Source organism: Gopherus flavomarginatus, chromosome 9 (assembly GCF_025201925.1).
Source record: "Gopherus flavomarginatus isolate rGopFla2 chromosome 9, rGopFla2.mat.asm, whole genome shotgun sequence".
Lineage (NCBI taxonomy): Eukaryota > Metazoa > Chordata > Testudines > Testudinidae > Gopherus > Gopherus flavomarginatus.
The window spans coordinates 59,919,345-59,937,511 of NC_066625.1; the positions used below are offsets into that span (position 1 = coordinate 59,919,345).

General features: G+C 37.1%; 1 protein-coding gene across 4 annotated transcripts in view; it reads left to right on the top strand.

The window, feature by feature from the left end:
• The window catches only part of VPS13C (vacuolar protein sorting 13 homolog C), a 206,751-nt gene extending 189,953 nt beyond the window's left edge, over positions 1-16,798 (top strand). For all 4 annotated transcript variants that reach the window (XM_050966954.1, XM_050966955.1, XM_050966956.1 and 1 more), the window contains 4 exons: positions 9,012-9,103; positions 10,727-10,847; positions 12,072-12,161; positions 14,761-16,798. In XM_050966954.1, the coding sequence (XP_050822911.1) occupies positions 9,012-9,103; positions 10,727-10,847; positions 12,072-12,161; positions 14,761-14,862 (405 nt within the window). In that variant the 3' untranslated portion in view covers positions 14,863-16,798. The remainder of the gene's footprint in view (positions 1-9,011; positions 9,104-10,726; positions 10,848-12,071; positions 12,162-14,760) is intronic.
• The last annotated feature ends 1,369 nt before the right edge of the window (positions 16,799-18,167 follow it).

Below are 18,167 nucleotides of genomic sequence, written 5' to 3' on the forward strand. Positions count from 1 at the left end.
ATTCTTTAAAATAAATCACCCTTTTCTCATAAAAAGTTGGCACTTGTCAAAACACTGAATAATAACTCAATCTGAGTCCTAATTTTTGAAATTTCTTAAACTTAATTTGTCAGAACCTTACAGTTAGTGAAATATAGATGTTTTATTTCATACTCCTGGGTGGGATTCTGCACCACTGCGCATGTGCAGAATTCATGTCCCCCCTCAGATTCCCCTAGCCCTGCAGAAAACAGATTATGTTGGGGAGGTGCTGCAATTACACCTTTTGCCCACCAGGGACTGCTGTGGTGTCAGAGTGGGCAGCCAGCTGCGGAGAGGGAGGGGTCAGCCACTGCCCCATCATAGTATCCTGTCATGGGGCCAAGTGGGGAGACAAGGGATATGGGAGGGATGGACAGCGTGGGGCAGACAGGGCTGCTGGGGGTTGATGGTTACATAGACAGGCATTCAGATGAGCTAATGGAGGGAACAGACTGGGTAGGGGCACGAGAGCTAGTGGGATGGCAACATTGAGTCGGGCTGAATGGGAGTAGGGGTGCAGGAAGAAATGGGGATGGCATGGGGGGATGCAAGGACACATGAGGATGAGGGAGGAGGAGTGGCTGAGTGGGGGTGCAGGGACACATGGAGGTGGGTGGGAAGGGGAGTGCAGGGACGCACAGGGACTGGAGCAGACCCAGCAAACCTTCAGGTTCACTCTCAGGCTCCTGCCCAGGAATTACTTGTCTCTCCCTCAGCTCCTCTGTTACCCCCGACTCCCCCAAGCCTTTGCACTGCTTCTGAGGGGTACAGGAAATAGGTTTCTGTCTCGTAGTTTAATTGAATTATTACTCAAAGTTCTGTATTAATATGCCAAGTAAGGAATCTGTTTACCAAAAAGCATTTCTTGAATATTTTTTGTTTTCTGTATTGTTACAGACATACTTGCTGACAGGTATTTTGAAATAAATTACCGAAATAATTGAAACTGGTGTGATTATATTGTGGTATTTTAACAAATAAGATATGCAGAATTTTCAAATTTTTACAATATTGTGTACAACATTTTTATTTTTTTGGTGCAGAATTCCACCAGGAATAATTTACATGTAATTCTCTTGTTTTTTTCCTCCCCTTGTGAATTGGCAAGAGTATAAGCCTAAAAAAATGACTATTTTTAGTTGTAGATGAGTTACTGTAGTGTAAACTTGTCTCAGTCTTTGTTCCTTTCGCACTGTTGCATTTGGTAACTTCCAATACTCAGTCTTGCACCGCTGACATGTTCAACTTTCTTCCTCTCTGCCACTGGTCATTCATGCTGCCATGAAGTCCTGCTGCCACTTGACCATGACAGCATTTCCAGGCTGTTTTCTTCCTTCTTCTGAAATCCTTGTTCTTGTCTTGAACATATCATGTCTAAACACTGACTCACCTCATCTTTAGTAATTCAACTAAAGTTCTCCAGTGGAAACCTAGACTGCTCTCTGGACCATGTGGGATACCTTTTCTCAGATCCCATCACTAGGATTCATTTGCCTGCTGTAACAAATTTAGCTTTCTCATTGTCACTTGATTAGACCTTTTCCCTCTCACCACCCCATTCCTATGTATCTGCTAGCTTCCTCACCTCCTTCACTCTTCCTTATGTGAATGCGTAGCTACTAATTCTTTTTTCCCACTTACTGCCATTTCTTTTCCCCCGTATCTGGAACTCACTTCCTTACCAAGTCCACTGTGCGTCCACCATCTCCTGCTTAAAGTCCCTGCTTTAAAATGCAGTCTTCAACAAGACCTATAAAATTTAGGAAGCCCTTCTTACTTTAAATATAGGTTTCTAAAATAATTAAGACAAAGGTTTGGAACCTTGAGGAAGAATGCCTTACTCTTTGAAACTACCAGTTGGTGTTGGTTTGTTCTGTCTTAAAGCTAGATTATGCATGAAAGGCTCTTGATTGAATTGGGTGCTGCAGACTGGCATCCCAGAAGAAATTTGCCTATGAGGAAGTAACAATGCCTCTTGGATTGTAACCTCTGGAACACCCTACACTAGAGTGTCCATAGCTGACCAGCTCTAGGTCAGTCAGTGCAGAAGGTTGGAGTAGACTCATTTACTCACCAACAAGTCTTGGAATAGCATGTGCCATTAGTTGTCTTGGCCCGCTATATCCCAGAATGTAAAAACTGCAGTTGTGAGTGACTGCTGCATCATGACTGTCAAGATTTTTTCCCCCACTTTGAACTTTAGGGTTCAAGAAGTGGGGACCTGCATGATCACTTTTAAGCTTAATTACTAGCTTAAATCTGGTACGCTGCCACCAGCCAGAAGTCTGTGTCTGGCACACTTCTGTTCCCCCAAAACCTTCCCTGGGGAACCCACGACCCAAACCCCTTGGGTCTTAAAACAAGGAGAATTTAACCATCCCCTTCCTTTCCCCCCCACCAATCCCTGGTGAGTTTAGACTCAATCTCTTGGATTTTAAAACAAGGGAAAATCAATCAGGTTCTTAAAAAGAGAGCTTTTAATTAAAGAAAGAAAAGATAAAAATTATCTCTGTAAAATCAGGATGGGAAATTCTTTGCAGGGTACTCAGATTCATATAGACTAGAGGGACTCCCCCCCACCCCAGCCTGAGATTCAAAATTACAGCAAAGAGAGGTAAAAATCCATCCAGCAAAAACACACATTTACAAGTTAAGAAAAAAACAAGACTAATCTGCCTTGCCTGGCTATACTTACAATTTTGAAACATGAAAGACTGATTCAAAAAGATTGGGAAAGTCTGGGTGTCCGTCTGGTCCCTCTTAGCCCCAAGAGCGAACAACAAACAAAACAAAAAGCACAAACAAAGACTTCCCTCCACCAAGATTTGAAAGTATCTTGTCCCCCTATTGGTCCTCTGATCAGGTGTCAGCCAGGTTTATGGAGCTTCTTAACCTTCTACAGGTAAAAGAGATATTAACCCTTAACCATCTGTTTATGACAATGACACTAGTAAGGAGTTGTTTTACTCTGTTCCCCACAACTTCTACAACTCCTCTGCAAGTCACTTTCAGTCTAATCCATAGGTAGGGAGGGTAGTGGCTTTATCTGTTTTATTTGTGTAAGGGCTTATAATGATGCTTTACAAACAAGGTAGAGAATGTTTTGATAAAGTCAGCTAACTTTTCATACTTAATAAATAACAATTTCACATTCCTATAATTGCATAATTTGCATGGGATGGTGACCTCTGCTGGAGCATGTACATGTACAACATGATATGGACAAACTGGAGAGATGATCTAAAATAAATAGAATGAAATTCAATAAGGACTAATGCAATGTACTCCACTTGGGAAGGAACAATCAGTTGCACACATGCAAAATGGGAAATGACTGCCTAGGAAGGAATACTGTGGAAAGGGATCTGGGGATCATAATGGATCACAAGCTAAATGAGTCAACAATGTAAGACTATTGCAAAAAAAGCAAACATCATTCTGGGTTGTATTAGCAGGAGTATTGTAAGCAAGACATGAGAAGTAATTCTTCTGCTCTATTCTGCGTTGATTAGACCTCAACTGGAGTATTGTGTCCAGTTCTAGGCACCACATTTCAGGAAAGATGTGGACAAATTGGAGCAAGTCCAGAGAAGAGCAACAAAAATGATGAAAGGTCTAGAAAACATGACCTCTGAGGGAAGATTGAAAAAATTGGGTTTGTTTAGTCTGGAGAAGAGAAGACTGAGAGGGGACATAACAGTTTTCAAGTACATAAAAAGTTGTTGCAAGGAAGAGGGAGAAAACTTGTTCTTCTTAACCTCTGAGGATAGGACAAGAAGCAATGGGCTTAAATTGCAGCAAGGGCATTTTAGGTTGGACATTAGGAAAACCTTCCTAACTGTCAGAGTGGTTAAGCACTAGAATAAATTGCCTAGGGAGGTTGTGGAACCTCCATCATTGGGGATTTTTAAGAGCAGGTTGGACAAACACACCTGTCGAATGGTCTAGATAATACTTAGTCCTGCCTTGAGTGCAGGGGACTGGACTAGATGACTTCTCGAGGTCACTTCCAGTTCTACGATTGTTCTTCTGTATTAGCTGGAGTGATTTTAGTGGATGTCCAGTTCAGCCCTAAATGCATCTAGTGACAGTTATTCCCCAATTCCCTTTGGTAGTAGATCTTGCAAAAAAGACTTTTTTTTTTTTTTTGGTATCTTTTAATTCATTTTATCAAAAACATTATCAGAAGTTCTAGAAACTGCTTGTTTATTAAAACCCTTTTTAAGTAAAAATGTCTCTTGTAATTGTTCTATCAAAAAACATGACTGAAATTGCTGACAAACTGAAAAACGGTTGCCTTTTAAAATAACAGTAAATATAATTTCCTTGAAAATAAATTTTTCACATTTAGAACAAGATGCCAAGTAGATCTGGTCAATTGTTTGTTACTGCAGTTATCCTAAGAATTAACTGGGTATTTCAGTATGGCATGCTGAAGTTAAGGATTATGCGATTATCACTCGGGACAGAGAAGTTCCAAAGTTTCATGTAGACACACTTAACCTACTTTCTAATGTAAAAGCCAAACTTGGACGTATTCAGTCTTGTAAGAGAGTTGAAAATGACTGTCCACAAATGGTTATTGAAAGAGCAGTAAATTGGACATGGAGGTAAGGTATCCAAGACCACCTCTCTATCCCTCTCCCCCCAAAAGATGTCCCCCTAGAAAAGTATAGGAGCTCTTGAGAATGAAATACTGCATTCTCAGATTTTTCAGCTACATTTGTTGTTTTATTTATTGATTTATTTATAGCAGTGTAATCAAAATTGTTAAAAGAAACAGGAAATAGCATTGACTTGAATTTATAGATGGTGGTTTAATTTTAAATATACTTGTCATGTCTGTATCTTTAACTGGCTTTATTTTTTCTGCAGACAGCTAAGCTAGTAAAATAGCAGCAAGATAACCAGCTAGCCTACTGCACATAAAAGTGTAAGTTGAAGTTTTTATTTAAGGCTGAGCCCTTTTCAGCATTTTAAGCTTAAGAAGGAAATTGAAGAGGATTCTCGTGTCTCAGACTGAAATTCCTAAAGATGTTTGAGTTTCTTCAAAAAGGACTTAAATTTTCAGCCAAAGAAGCAAAATAGATCAACTTATTTTATAACCAAATGTAGGAGCAGGTTTCCATTTCCAGTTTGAGATGTGCTGTCTTTCACAATCAGCCATTGAATATGCACACCTAACTTTAGGATTTGGAATGAATCTGGCAAAATGTTTTTTTGCTCCATTTATTTGAAGTAGTAAAATGATGATGCTTCAGATGTATAGGAAGTCCATTAGATAGGTTGAAGGTTATATATTTTAGAATTCATACATTGGTTTCGTTCGCCAACTTGGAGGGATGTGAAGAATTTTCCTGTATCAATAGTTGAAAGCTCCTGCTTTCTCATTTCTTTGATTTGGCATTGCATATTTTAGAATATGAGAAGTCTGGTTTGAAAGTGTGTCATAACATGAACCTACAATGGATTAGAAACTCATTTGTAGTGATTGAAAGAAATGGATATTGGATTTTAAGATTTATTGGTGTCTTGTTATTGAAACCCACTCCAAAGGTACACAGAGTCTATATAACTTTAAACACTGGAATTTTAATTTATTTTAACTGAGTTGAAAGATTATGTATATTGCAATGTATAATATGTTTTAAGTTACTTGGAAAGAGTTTTTAAATATGTGAAAATGAAGTGCAAATCTAAATGTGAAAATGAAGTGCAAACCTATATAAGTGTTGAAACCTGTTTTAATGGACTTGGTATTGATGTGAACCATGGTCACTCTGAGACCTTTCCATGTATTTTACTTGAGATAAACAGTAATTGTAGCCTACACAGTAGAATACAGAAAGAAAGAAGCAAAGTTACGTTTAACTTTTATTGTTCTTGATAGATATACGTTAATATAGTGAGTATTTGTTTTAAGATGTATACAGAATTGAAAATTTAGCTTTAAAAGGGGGATAACTAAAAAAAAATTCATTCACCCTTTCTTCCATTGAATGTCATTCAGGTTCATGAGTAGCCTGCTGACTTACATGGGACAACTGACAAAATATGCTACTGCTTGGCATGAGTAAGGGTATTGGAACTTGACCCAAAGAAAATTAAGTAACATTGGTAGCAATGAGGAGCTAACAGTATTCATGTTAATCAGTTGTGTAACTTAAATAAGGTTTGGATTATCTTGATAGCAGAAGGACTTCTAGGCATCCAGTTGTAGGCACTAGCTGAATTCTTATCCAAGGCAAGTCCATTTTGCATCCCTCTAAGCAAAGGATGTGTAGTTTTCATTACTCCTTTCATTATCCCACATAGTTGCATCAGTTTCACACATGATGACTGTGCGTGCTGCATTCTAACAGGCAGAGTAGGGAGTTGGGTTAATTTAGAAAAATCTGGCATGCACTGATTTGCTTTATCTTGCTCATTTTATTAATTAATTAATATTATTTCTACAAAGACTTCAGATAGTACTGTAAAATTTCTTCCATTCGAGATGGCTAAATACAAATGCATAACTATAGTAATGTTTAACAGTGCCTTGACAATATTGAGCTGAAATCTTATTAAACATTTATTCGAAAATATATTTCAAATACCCTTGTGTATTGAAATCTCTTGCATTTAGCAATAAAGTGTGAAGTTGGTTTTGTGAACTTAGAAAGCAGGGATGTTGTTTTTGTTACAGTTGCTATTGCCAAAACTTAATCCAAACCCATCCAAGTATGATAAATCATATAAATCATACAATAAATGATGCAGGATTCACGCCACATGGTGTACTACATTTGTAATGGATATGGTCTAAATTTGAATATTAGTGACAATCTCCCAAATGCTACATATTTTAAGTGTACATGAGCATAAAGCAGTGTATAGCCCACATCCTAGCTGCCATCTCAACATTCCTTTTTAACCCTAGCAAATCACCTCCCCTGCCCTTAATAAGCTGCCTTACAGTTGAGCAACCTTGTGCGTTTCCCCACAACGTGTAGACTGTAAACAAGAAACAAGTTAATTCAAGGGAAGAACTTGGATTTTAAATGATTGTTGACCACATAAGGCAAGAAGCAAGTTCTCTAATGTGTGTAAGTTTGTCTGCATATGACTGTGGAGTTAAAATTGTGTGTTCAATATGATTTCATTTCTTGAAATACATTTTTTGTTTCACCGTTTTACCTCCTGTCCTGTCATGTGGTCTGTTTGCTCTCTCCAGAGCCCACAGATGTGTTGTCATATTCTCATCAGTCTCATAGCCTCAGTGTTATCATTATCATAGCTTCTGTGTATGTAAATGCATGGAGGGGATTGCTTGTATGTTGGTGTTTGTGAAATGTCAGTACCTGGCATTTTTATATGATGTATCACAAAGATAAAGGTTGGATATTAGTGAGTGAATCTCTCAAATGCTACATATTTGAAGTGTACGTTAATACAAACCAGTCTACAGACAGCTCCCAGACAGTATTTACATTGTTGAATTGTCATGTTTCACTTAAACAGCAGATAAAAATGTTGCTAATTCTAAGAATTTGGTTTAACAGAATAAAGTCCAATAAAAACTTGCTGGAAATGAAAACAATTTTTTAACTTGACCTTTACTTGAAGACTCAGCTCCTGTCATAACTATAAAGGGAAGGGTAACAACCCTCCTGTATATAATTCTATAAAATCCCTCCTGGTCAGAGACACCAACATCCTTTTACCTGTAAAGGGTTAAGAAGTTCAGGTAACCTGGCTAAGACCTGACCCAAAGGACCAATAAGGGGACAAGATACTTTCAAATCTTGGGGGAGAAGCTTTTGTGTTTGCTCTTTTTTTTGGTGGCGTTCGCTCTTGGGACTGAGAGAGATGGCACATCAATCCATGTTCTCCAGATCTTTTTGCACAAGTCTCTCATATTTCAGACTTGTAAGTAACAGGCAGGCAAGGCGTGTTAGTTTTATTTTTGTTTTCTCAACTTGTAAATGTTCCTTTGCTAGAGGGAGGTTTATCCCTGTTTTGCTGTAACTTTGAACCTAAGGCTCGAGGGGGTTCCTCTGGGCTCTTTGAATCAGTAAAGTTATTTCCATCCTGATATTACAGAGAGAAACTTTACCTTTTCTTTTAATAAAATCCTTCTTTTAAGAATCTGATTGATTTTTCATTGTTTTAAGATCCAAGGGTTTTGGATCTGTGTTCACCAGGACTACTTGGTGAGGGTATACTCTCAAGCCTACCCAAGAAAAGGGATGTAAGGACTTGGAGGGGAGGAGTTAGTCTCAAATCTTCCCAGGAAAGGTGGGGTTAGGCACTTGGGAGATATTTGGGGGAAGGCAGAGTTCCAAGTGGCTCTCCCCTAAGATTTGGAACCCCCTTTGTGGTGGCAGCTTACTGTTAACCAAAGCTGGTAAATAAGCGTAGGGGGTCTTTCATGCAGGTCCCTGCATTGATACCCTAAAGTTCAGAGTGGGGGAGGAACCCTGACAGCTCCCTATTACTAATGTATCAGAAATATACCTAAGATGTTGGATTAAATATGCATTTTCCTTAAGCTTCTTTTTCAGCCTATATGTTCCGTAAATACTTATATCTAACATTTCACTTGCTAACATTTTATAATAAAATCAAGTTCAATATAACCTCAATATAACGCTGTCCTTGGAAGCCAAAAAAATCTTACCTCATTATAGGGGTTCACCTATAACACGGTAAGATTTTTTTGGCTTCCAAGGGCAGCGTTATATTGAGGTAGAGGTGTATTTAAAATACGTTCCTAGAATCATAGAAATGTAGGCCTGTAAGGGGCCTCAAGAAATCAACTACCTTATAGTTGGAAAGATTTTCCTAATATCTAACCTAAATCTCCCTTGTTGTAGATTAAGCTCATTATGCCTCATCCTATCTTAAGTGCTCATGAAGAACAATTGATCAAGTCTGTTAACAGGTCCCCTCTCAGTCTTCTTTTCTTAAGACTAAACCCAGTTTAAATCTTCATTTTCCTTTTTCAGAACTCTCATATCAGAAAGCTGGAAGGAGAAAGTTATCGATACCACTGTGTGCTTCCAGGAGGCAAGAAGACAAACCTTGTTGTTACCAATAGGTATTACTATCAGCATAGTCTAATGTCTGTTCAAAAACTGCTTTTTAGAATTGTTCCGTATTTTCAGGGCTTTGTCTCTTTTTTAGTATGATAAATAAAAATCAGTTATTCTTCGGCCTATAGAAGTTATGTTAAACTTCTGTGAACTTTCCTGTCTATTTCCCAATATATTAAACTTCCTTTATTTTGTTCCTATAAATTTTGTTAAAAAGGAATCAAATCTCTATTGATATTAACATACCTGCTTGGAAATACATCTTTATCAATGTCATTGTGGTTTGTGGCATTTTTCATGCAACTGTACTTGACTAGGAGGCATACAATGCATGCAAATGAACATCCACAAAGAGCAGTTAATCTTTTTCATGTATTAGATGAATGGACTCTAGCACCCTGGGTTTGGTTTCCCAAATGATTGTTTTGCCCCTGAATAATAAGTCTTATTCAGATAGGTAGCCTAGGTTATACTGAAACTAAAATTCCTAAATTGTTGTAACAATCAAACTCTAATTGTTTGAGAAATAGATTTCAACCTTGTTTCTTACATTACATTACTCACTGACTGTATACATCTACTTTATCTCAAGTGTTCCAACAACTGTGCCAACATTAATGTGCCAGTTGAGGCACCTGTGACTTTTTTGTACAAACAGGAGAAGAAATATAACAATCGCTACTTAGGAACAATGAGAACATCACTTATTAGGTCACTGCCTAACGGTCTTAGACACAAACAGTTGAGGGATTTAATTGTTTTTTGAAGTGCTTAAACAGAAGCCAAGAGCACAGGAAATGTGGTTTTACCTATCTGAGAAACAGAATGAGTGACTAGTTTCTGATCTTACTGATCACATGGGGTAGGTTCACCCAGGTACAAGACCCACATGAAAATCCCTCTTAGTTAACTTTGACAACCCATCCACCTTGAAATTCACAATGCAATAGACAACACCTGTTGAAATTACTACTGAAGTCCTGATAGTGGTAACAAGTTAAGGCTTGTCTTCACTGCAGCGTGAGTTCACCATGTAACTGAAATGTAGGTCCTAAGCTGACTCCTGTCCCCACACACACATTTTGTAGCTAGAGTTAAATGTTTAAACTCAGTTTCACTTAACTTAGAGTTAAGTTTAAACTCAAGCTAGCTGGCCTGTTGGGGATATAGGTTGACGTTTGAGTGCTCCTGACACTCCAGCTGCTGATGCAGCTACAGCTTGAGTTAGCACAACTCATCAAATAGCTCTGTGTAGCTCAAGTGTGTGTTTCACTGTGTGCTTGCTCTTGATTGGAGCAACTTGAGCTAGCTGTTGTAATGAAGATAAGTCCTGAATTTTCAACCCTGATGAAAAGGTGGTTTTAGTTGCTGTTTGGTTTTTTTTCTGTTTATGCAGATTGGTCTAAAACATATTCTATTTCTGAGTACTCCTGATACGCAAATTGTAAAGGTAGTCCCAGCACCAAACCCACAGCCCTCAAGTAACATAGCTCCAGAGCCAAGAGGTGGATATCACTGGTCTGTCATAAACATAAGGACAAGTCAAAATTAACCTTGTTTTTTTTCTGATAAAGTCATGGTTCTAGGAGGAGGTTAAATATTTCATGATGCTTTTGTCCTTTGGCTAGGAGGCTGATGTGTATAAAAGACGTGGAGATCCTAGGCCATGTAACAGACTGGGATTATTTATTTGAAGATTTTACACATCCTCCTTCTGTCGAAACAAATGTACTAAAAATCACTGTGAAGGTAAAAGAAATATTTATGCCTTGGGAGTGCAGATCTACTCTGAAAAGTGACTTAGATTTAAAAAGTATCAAAATGGCATTTTGGAGTTCTGTGTGTCAGCCATTACAGCGAGAGTAGTGTTTTCCTAACACCCTGGAAGTTAAATTGAGTGCCTTCCCTCCCCCTCCGACACCTTACATCTTCCATTAATAAAGGTTTTGCAGGCAAAATTATGCCCTTGACTAACATATGCAACCCCATATTGCATACATAGGCTTTTTGTGAAACTTCTCCAGCTTCACTGCCTTTAACAGACATGCACAGTTGTAAATACTAAAACTTCTTAATAATCTTATGATGTCAAGTACAGAAAAAGTATATTTTAATAAGGCTTAAACCCATATTTTTATAACGTAAGTCCAAAAGCATAACTTTTTGCTGCAATGGTATACTGAAAATTTTGATTTAAATTTTTTTTAACACGTAGCACAGCCTCTGCTGCTTTCAGCATTTGGTCTTAAGACCTATATTGATATATCAATTTCTAATGAAGATTATGCATCCAATTCCTTGGAAAATTCAAGAACTTAGTGGAAAGTTAGGAATCCTAGATTAGAAGAAGCGACCTTATCCGGCTGTTTATATTACCAGGTGTTCTTGTATTGTTACTGTATGTCAGCCAATTTCAGAATCTTTGCATTTCCAGGGTTCTAGCTAAATTAAAAACTACTATAATTCAGCCAGTGTGTAATGTTGATGAAACTTTTTGTGCCTTGTTATACTCTTTAAAATGCCCTATTTATATAAAAAGCGTGATTGTCAAGAACTTGGATTGTAACATCATTCAACTTGAATTGCATCCTTGCATAACTTAGCATTTTATCATTTCTGAGTGGAGCTAATTTTACTATGTCCTCCTATATCCGAAGATTTGGCCTGCAATTGAAGGAAATGGACTAGTATTCTTAATTTTTCACCAATGATGAGTTAGCTAGCAGTCTTGTTGCATGATACTTATCCATAGAAATTCACTTATTAAAATTTATTTTTTCAGATATGTAAACATAACTACTTTGATAAATTAGGATGATTGTAATGTAAAATCATTTATTTATAATATGGTCTGGATCTGTACAGAAAGAAAAGCAGATATAACTTAAAAGATGACATGTAAGCAACCCAATATTGGGTTATGAATATTTTCCCCAAGGCTTTTCAATTTATTTTCATTTCTCTTTGTAACAGGATCAGGGGCTGTTAAGGTTCCAAAAAAAGGACCATGCAGCTCATGAATGTCTGAAGAAAATTCAGTTGAAGGATGAAACTACTGCAAGGGTAACTGCTTTTTTTTTTCCCCATCTCATGCCATTCTAGCAAAATCAAAAACTACTATAATTCAGCCGCAGGGGAGGGCCTGCTTGAAAGGATTAAAGCAGGCCTGCCCTGACTACTGGCTATTTGGTATAGAGGTCATTTAACACTGCGCTAGACCCAGATACGTATATCTTTTTAAGATGTATACCTTTGTGTACAATGTCAATCCTAAAAGAGACAGATAGTCTTTGTAAATTTCCCCTAAGGTAATATGCTTCTGAACACTAAGAATCTTGTGAAAGGCAAGACAGTGCCTGGGGAGGCCTCAAAAGTGCCTTCTGTACGTGCTGAAAGGTAGCAGGTATGGTTCAGAGAAGACTGTGTCCCCAACTATGTCAATTTCTCAAAGCAAGTGTGTATGTAAGGGCCATCTCTCCATGCCCAGAGCTACTTCTCAGATTTTGAGCAAAAATTCACTTAATTTCTTGTGTTTTGTTGCATTATCACAGCTAGGTAGAAGTATTAGGTAACTTAATTTAGTTTTTGTTTTGATCACTTCAAGAACTCAGATAACAATGGCAGATGTAAGCACTCACTCATTCTCCATATTGCAAGAGGTCAATGCACGTACCTATTGACTCTTCTGCGTAGGGTTGTCACCTCTTCAATTAATTGGCTATATTGATTACTTGAAAATCCCCAATTAATCAACTAAACTTCTGAGGTTTGATAGATTCTAGTCCCAGAATCAGGTACAGTAGTATTAGAATTACTGTTCGGTTGGGAACCCTGCCATACACAGCTTCAATACATGCACTTAGAAAAGCTTTTAAAATTTTCAGTAATTTTATTAACACTAGTAAAAACACAAATGTTCCTACACAATCAGGAAAGTAACAGTAGTGCAATATTAATTTGACTTCCAGCATCATATCATTCATATATATATATAAATATAAATATAAATACACATACTCACACACTTCTGGAATTGGGAAGACAGGTGATGGTCCACGAGGGTCCTGTCCTGACCCTAGCATGCCAAGCAAGTCCAATGGTTGAGATCTCTTAGGCTTAGATGGTGGTTGGGCCTATTATAAGGTCTGACTGCCCTGAATATTCCTAAGAGAGTTCTGCCACCTTTGCCCATAACGAACTTCCTCACCTTTAATAATGTTGGGGGTATCCTTATCCTATAGTAATTAATTATGTCAAACTTATTAGCATATACATCATTTGGTTACTGTGGCAGTCTTCTGGTTATACATCTGCTGGTATTCCTAACCTAAAATACCCCAAAGCGATGTGAACAAATTTGTTGTGTTTATATGTCAGCATTTTATGCAAGATCTCAGCAGAACTATATACTGTAAAACAAGCAAAATAATATATCTTATGACTCAGCGTAATGGCTGGTCAACTTAATTTTGATAAGGCTTATAGGTCTGACTTCCTTATGCTAACTCTGTAAGCTAATACCTTACAGGCTTGCGCCTGCAGGTTCCTTGCATTACTGCTGGATACTATACCGTATTTCTTTTTCAAGCTGGCTTAAAATCTATAGGGTATTCTGTAGACTGGTCCATAGGGCCATCCCACACTGATAAGCAACGGAGGCTTTTTGCTATCCTCTCCAACCCATTTTACAGGCTGAAAAAAATTCTCTTGCCTAATTACAAGTTTTAGGTTGTCTTCAAATTTTGGGGAACCTAAATCTTTGTGGTTGATTTTAGTTTACATTCAAAGTTTGCATTGAGATTTTGAGAGTATAGAAAGGGAAATAACATACACACAATCCAGTTGCACTCTACATATTACATATGTTAAATGAGTACACTGTTTCTAAAAAGAAAGGCCTGTCAGTTTGAATCCAGGATAATGGAAATTAATGCATCCTCTTAGCTTAAAAACTCCTTGTTCTGTTTTTTTCATTAAATATGATACTCTCCTTTGGTATCCTTGTTTTGTTATATAGTTTTTGAGAGAATCATCTGTATTATTTTTGTGAATACTATTTGATACTTAGGTTAACATTTTAATGACTGCTATTACCGAGGTGTTGGCTATACATCCAATTTATAGGTGACCAAAGCTTTTCAACTTGGGTGAATACATTTAGACAGGCGTCTAAGTGGTCTGTCTTTCAAAGCTACAGAGCACTGATTTAAATGGAAATTGTACATGCTCCGCACATGTGAAAATGAAGTTACTTAAGGAACCCTGTTGTATCAGTGCCCTAAGTGTGTGCCTAACTACTTAAGCATGTGAGGTGTCTCATTGAGGGGTTATATATGTATTTTAAGAATGTGAATATTCCCCGGGACCTCAGTTGGGACTATTCACTTGCTGAAGATTAGGCACAGGGCCTAGGTTCCTAATTTTAGGAACACAAGCTGAAATTTTTGGCCGGTGGTCAGACCTTTACACTAGTGCTGATTGCTTTGAGACAGTGAGTGCCAGCATTTTGATCAGTCACAGTGTTTTGTTGTTTGCAGAACTAAAATACATTTTAGAAAATACACCTGTTTCAAAAATTGCCATAATTCAGTAAACTACGACCTTTTTTTTGATGGGGATAGCTAGCTAACATGACCTTATTAACTTTATTATTGCTTTACAGAGAATTTGTCGTGCTGTTGATGAAGCACAAGCAGCAAGACAGCAGCAAAAATTGGTGAAAAAAGCTTCACTGAAATTAATCAAACCACAGTCACCACCTTAATAATAACAGGGTTTGCATTTGGTTTAACTAGTGGTATGTGATCTTATTCCTGAAGATTTGCCAGAAGCAATTTGTATACAGTGTACAAGAAAAAAATGAAATGGTCTTCCTGCAGGGTATAGCTCCTATATTATCTCGACCACCTTTCAGTTTTAAAAGTGAAGTTTTTTGGCAATTGTTGCATAACATCATCTGATGGACTCTAACATTCCCCTTCAGTATATATATGTATTTTGACTATTTTGCAGGAAACAAATTCAATACATTGAAAATTTCCTTTAGAAAAGAGAAACTTCTACTGATTTTCCTCTTTTTTTCCCTGATATTAAGAAAACTTTCCAACATTCTTTTTCACAGACTTGGACTGCTACTTGCATGAAATTGTACCTAATTTTCACTATAATGTGTAATGGTTTACAAATGAATTAGCAATAAATAATAATTCTGACTTTTGAAAACTAAAATCCATATATATCTAATTGATGCTTATTAACAATATGTCCTTTATATTAGGAAACATTTCTAATGTTTAAAAATGTTCTTGTGGGGTTGGTCTTTTTATATTTGAAAGAAATACAGGGCTATTTGTACTCCGTGGTACAAGAAAATAGTGCACTTTAGAATAATGTAAAAAGAATGTGGGTATATATAAAACACATCGTTACTTCTCAGTAGAGACATTCACTTTAGAAATAATAGCCAATTTGTGTATTATTAGAAATAAAATTGCTCTAACACACTTTAAAAATTGACAGCTTAGGTTCTCCTAAAATGACAAGCCATGTAATACCTTAATATGTGTTAATAATAGGAAGGATTTAGTGGTAGACTGCACATTAATATTGGCTGTAGTTGAAAACTTAGTTAGTGGTAAGATTTCCCTGTGAAGAAAATACAACTCATTTTTATACAACAAAATATATGCAGTTGGGCAAAAACTTGAACATTGATTTGTTGTCCATATTTCAGTGTCTAATTGATATTTGCCTGAGATCTGTCATTTACTTAAGTTAAATAATCAACAGCTGACAGTAGTATTCTTACTGCGTGTACTATTGCTTGTCTTGAATACTACTTCTAGGCCCCAGTTCAACAAGATACGTAAGCGTATAACTAATCTTTAAGTGCATGAATAGTCTCATTGACTTCACTGAGACAACTCACTGCTTAAAGTTAGGCACGTGCTTAAGTACCTTTCTGAATCAGGCCTATATGAGCAAACTGTTCAGTTGAATCATGGGTAAACCGAGACCTACCACTGTCAAATGTTTTGGCTTTCAAATGAGAGAATTTATGCCCTAAAACACCACTTGTAAATTTTTGCATTTTTTACTTCGTACCTCAACTAGAGAGAGACTAGTTATTGACCTGCCCTTATTTTTCTTTATATATATGCAAGCTTAAAGACTGCGAGTATGAACTCAATGTTGAATAGATTCTTGCTCTGTCAATATTTGAACTTTATTTCCTCTGAAACAATCATCAAAGATAGAGGAGGACCCAAATTTCAGATCTGTACCAGAATGTAAACTTTCCCAGATTTCAGGGGTATGGAATTCCAGTGTTCTGGCCTCGGTCCATAGCTAATTAAGTGGTATACTTTGTCTGTCTTACCAAAGGAGAGAAATTAAAGATAATGAAAATGTGCTGCCAAATATGAAGCATCTAGGGAAAACTTGCACCTGTGCTTCATTTACTGCTGCTATGTACATTTGTAGTTTTGAACATCACATAGTACAATAGGAAGAAAAAAACCTTAATTCTTTAACAGTGAGACCTTAGGCACAGCTGTTGGCTAGAGAAGTCCTGAATGTGTAGTTTCATTCTAATGTTAAAACAGTACCTTGAATTGATAGGATGAGTTGTTTGGTATATTCTGTACATTTCAACTACTATGTTTAAAATACGGACAAAATAAAATCTTTATATGCAGTTATTTATGGTTTGAGTCTCAAAAATCATGGTATGACTCTCAGATGGTGCATGAGGTTTATTTTCCAAGTGAAATTTATAAACATTCCTAAAATACTTACGGTGAGGAAACAGGTGGAAAAAGAATATTCACATACACTCAGATTGTAAGCTTACGGACTGCACATGAGTTCTCACTGTTTCATTGTTTTCCGCACTGCCTTTCCTGAGCTCAACTTGTGACCTCTGAGGCGCAAACTGGCAAATCCTGGTAGAAATCAGAAATTTCACTACTCTTTGCAGAATTGGTCTTCGATTTTTAGAGGCTGCCATGTTGATTGAGGTGAGTTGTGGGGATTAAAACTGACCCCAAATTTCTGCTCTCAGTTTTCTGCCATCTTGACTCATGTGACTCTCTTCACAGTTGCTGTTATATCTGTAATAGTAGTTTAGTCTTGTCTGAAAATGTTGTAGATAATACTTAATCATTTAAAAAAACAGAAAATAGTTTTACATACAGATTAAATACAGATGGAAAAATGGGAAAAAAGTGATTATTTTATACTAACATTTTTACAATTATGCAAAAATGAGGGGTAGTTAAACAGAAGTTAAAAGATGCAGTGACTAAAGTGAAATCCCTGCAAGCTGCATGGGCACTTTTTAAAGACACCATAATAGAGGCCCAACTTCAATGTATACTCCAAATTAAGAAACACAGTAAAAAAACTAAAAAAGAGTCTCCGTGACTTAAGAACCATGTAAAAGAAGCAGTGAGAGATAAGAAGACTTCCTTTAAAAAGTGGAAGTCAGATCCCAGTGAGGCAAATAGAAAGGAGCATGAACACTGCCAAATTAAGTGCAAGAGTATAATAAGAAAAGCCAAAGAGGAGTTGAAAGAACGGCTAGCCAAAAACTCTAAAGGTAATAACAAAATGTTTAAGTACATCAGAAGCAGGAAGCCTGCTAAACAAACAGCGGGGCCCCTTGATGATCGAGATACAAAAGGAGCGCTTAAAGATGATAAAGTCATTGTGGAGAAACTAAATGGATTCTTTGCTTCAGTCTTCACGGCTGAGGATATTAGGGAGATTCACAAACCTGAGCTGGCTTTTTTAGATGACAAATCTATGGAACTGTCACAGATTGAAGTGTCACTAGAGGAGGTTTTGGAATTAATTGATAAACTCAACATTAACAAGTCACTGGGACCAGATGGCATTCACCCAAGAGTTCTGAAAGAACTCAAATGTGAAGTTGCGGAATTATTAACTGAGGTTTGTAACCTGTCCTTTAAATCGACTTCGGTACCCAGTGACTGGAAGTTAGCCAATGTAATGCTAATATTTAAAAAGGGCTCTAGAGGTGATGCCAGCAATTACAGACCGGTAAGT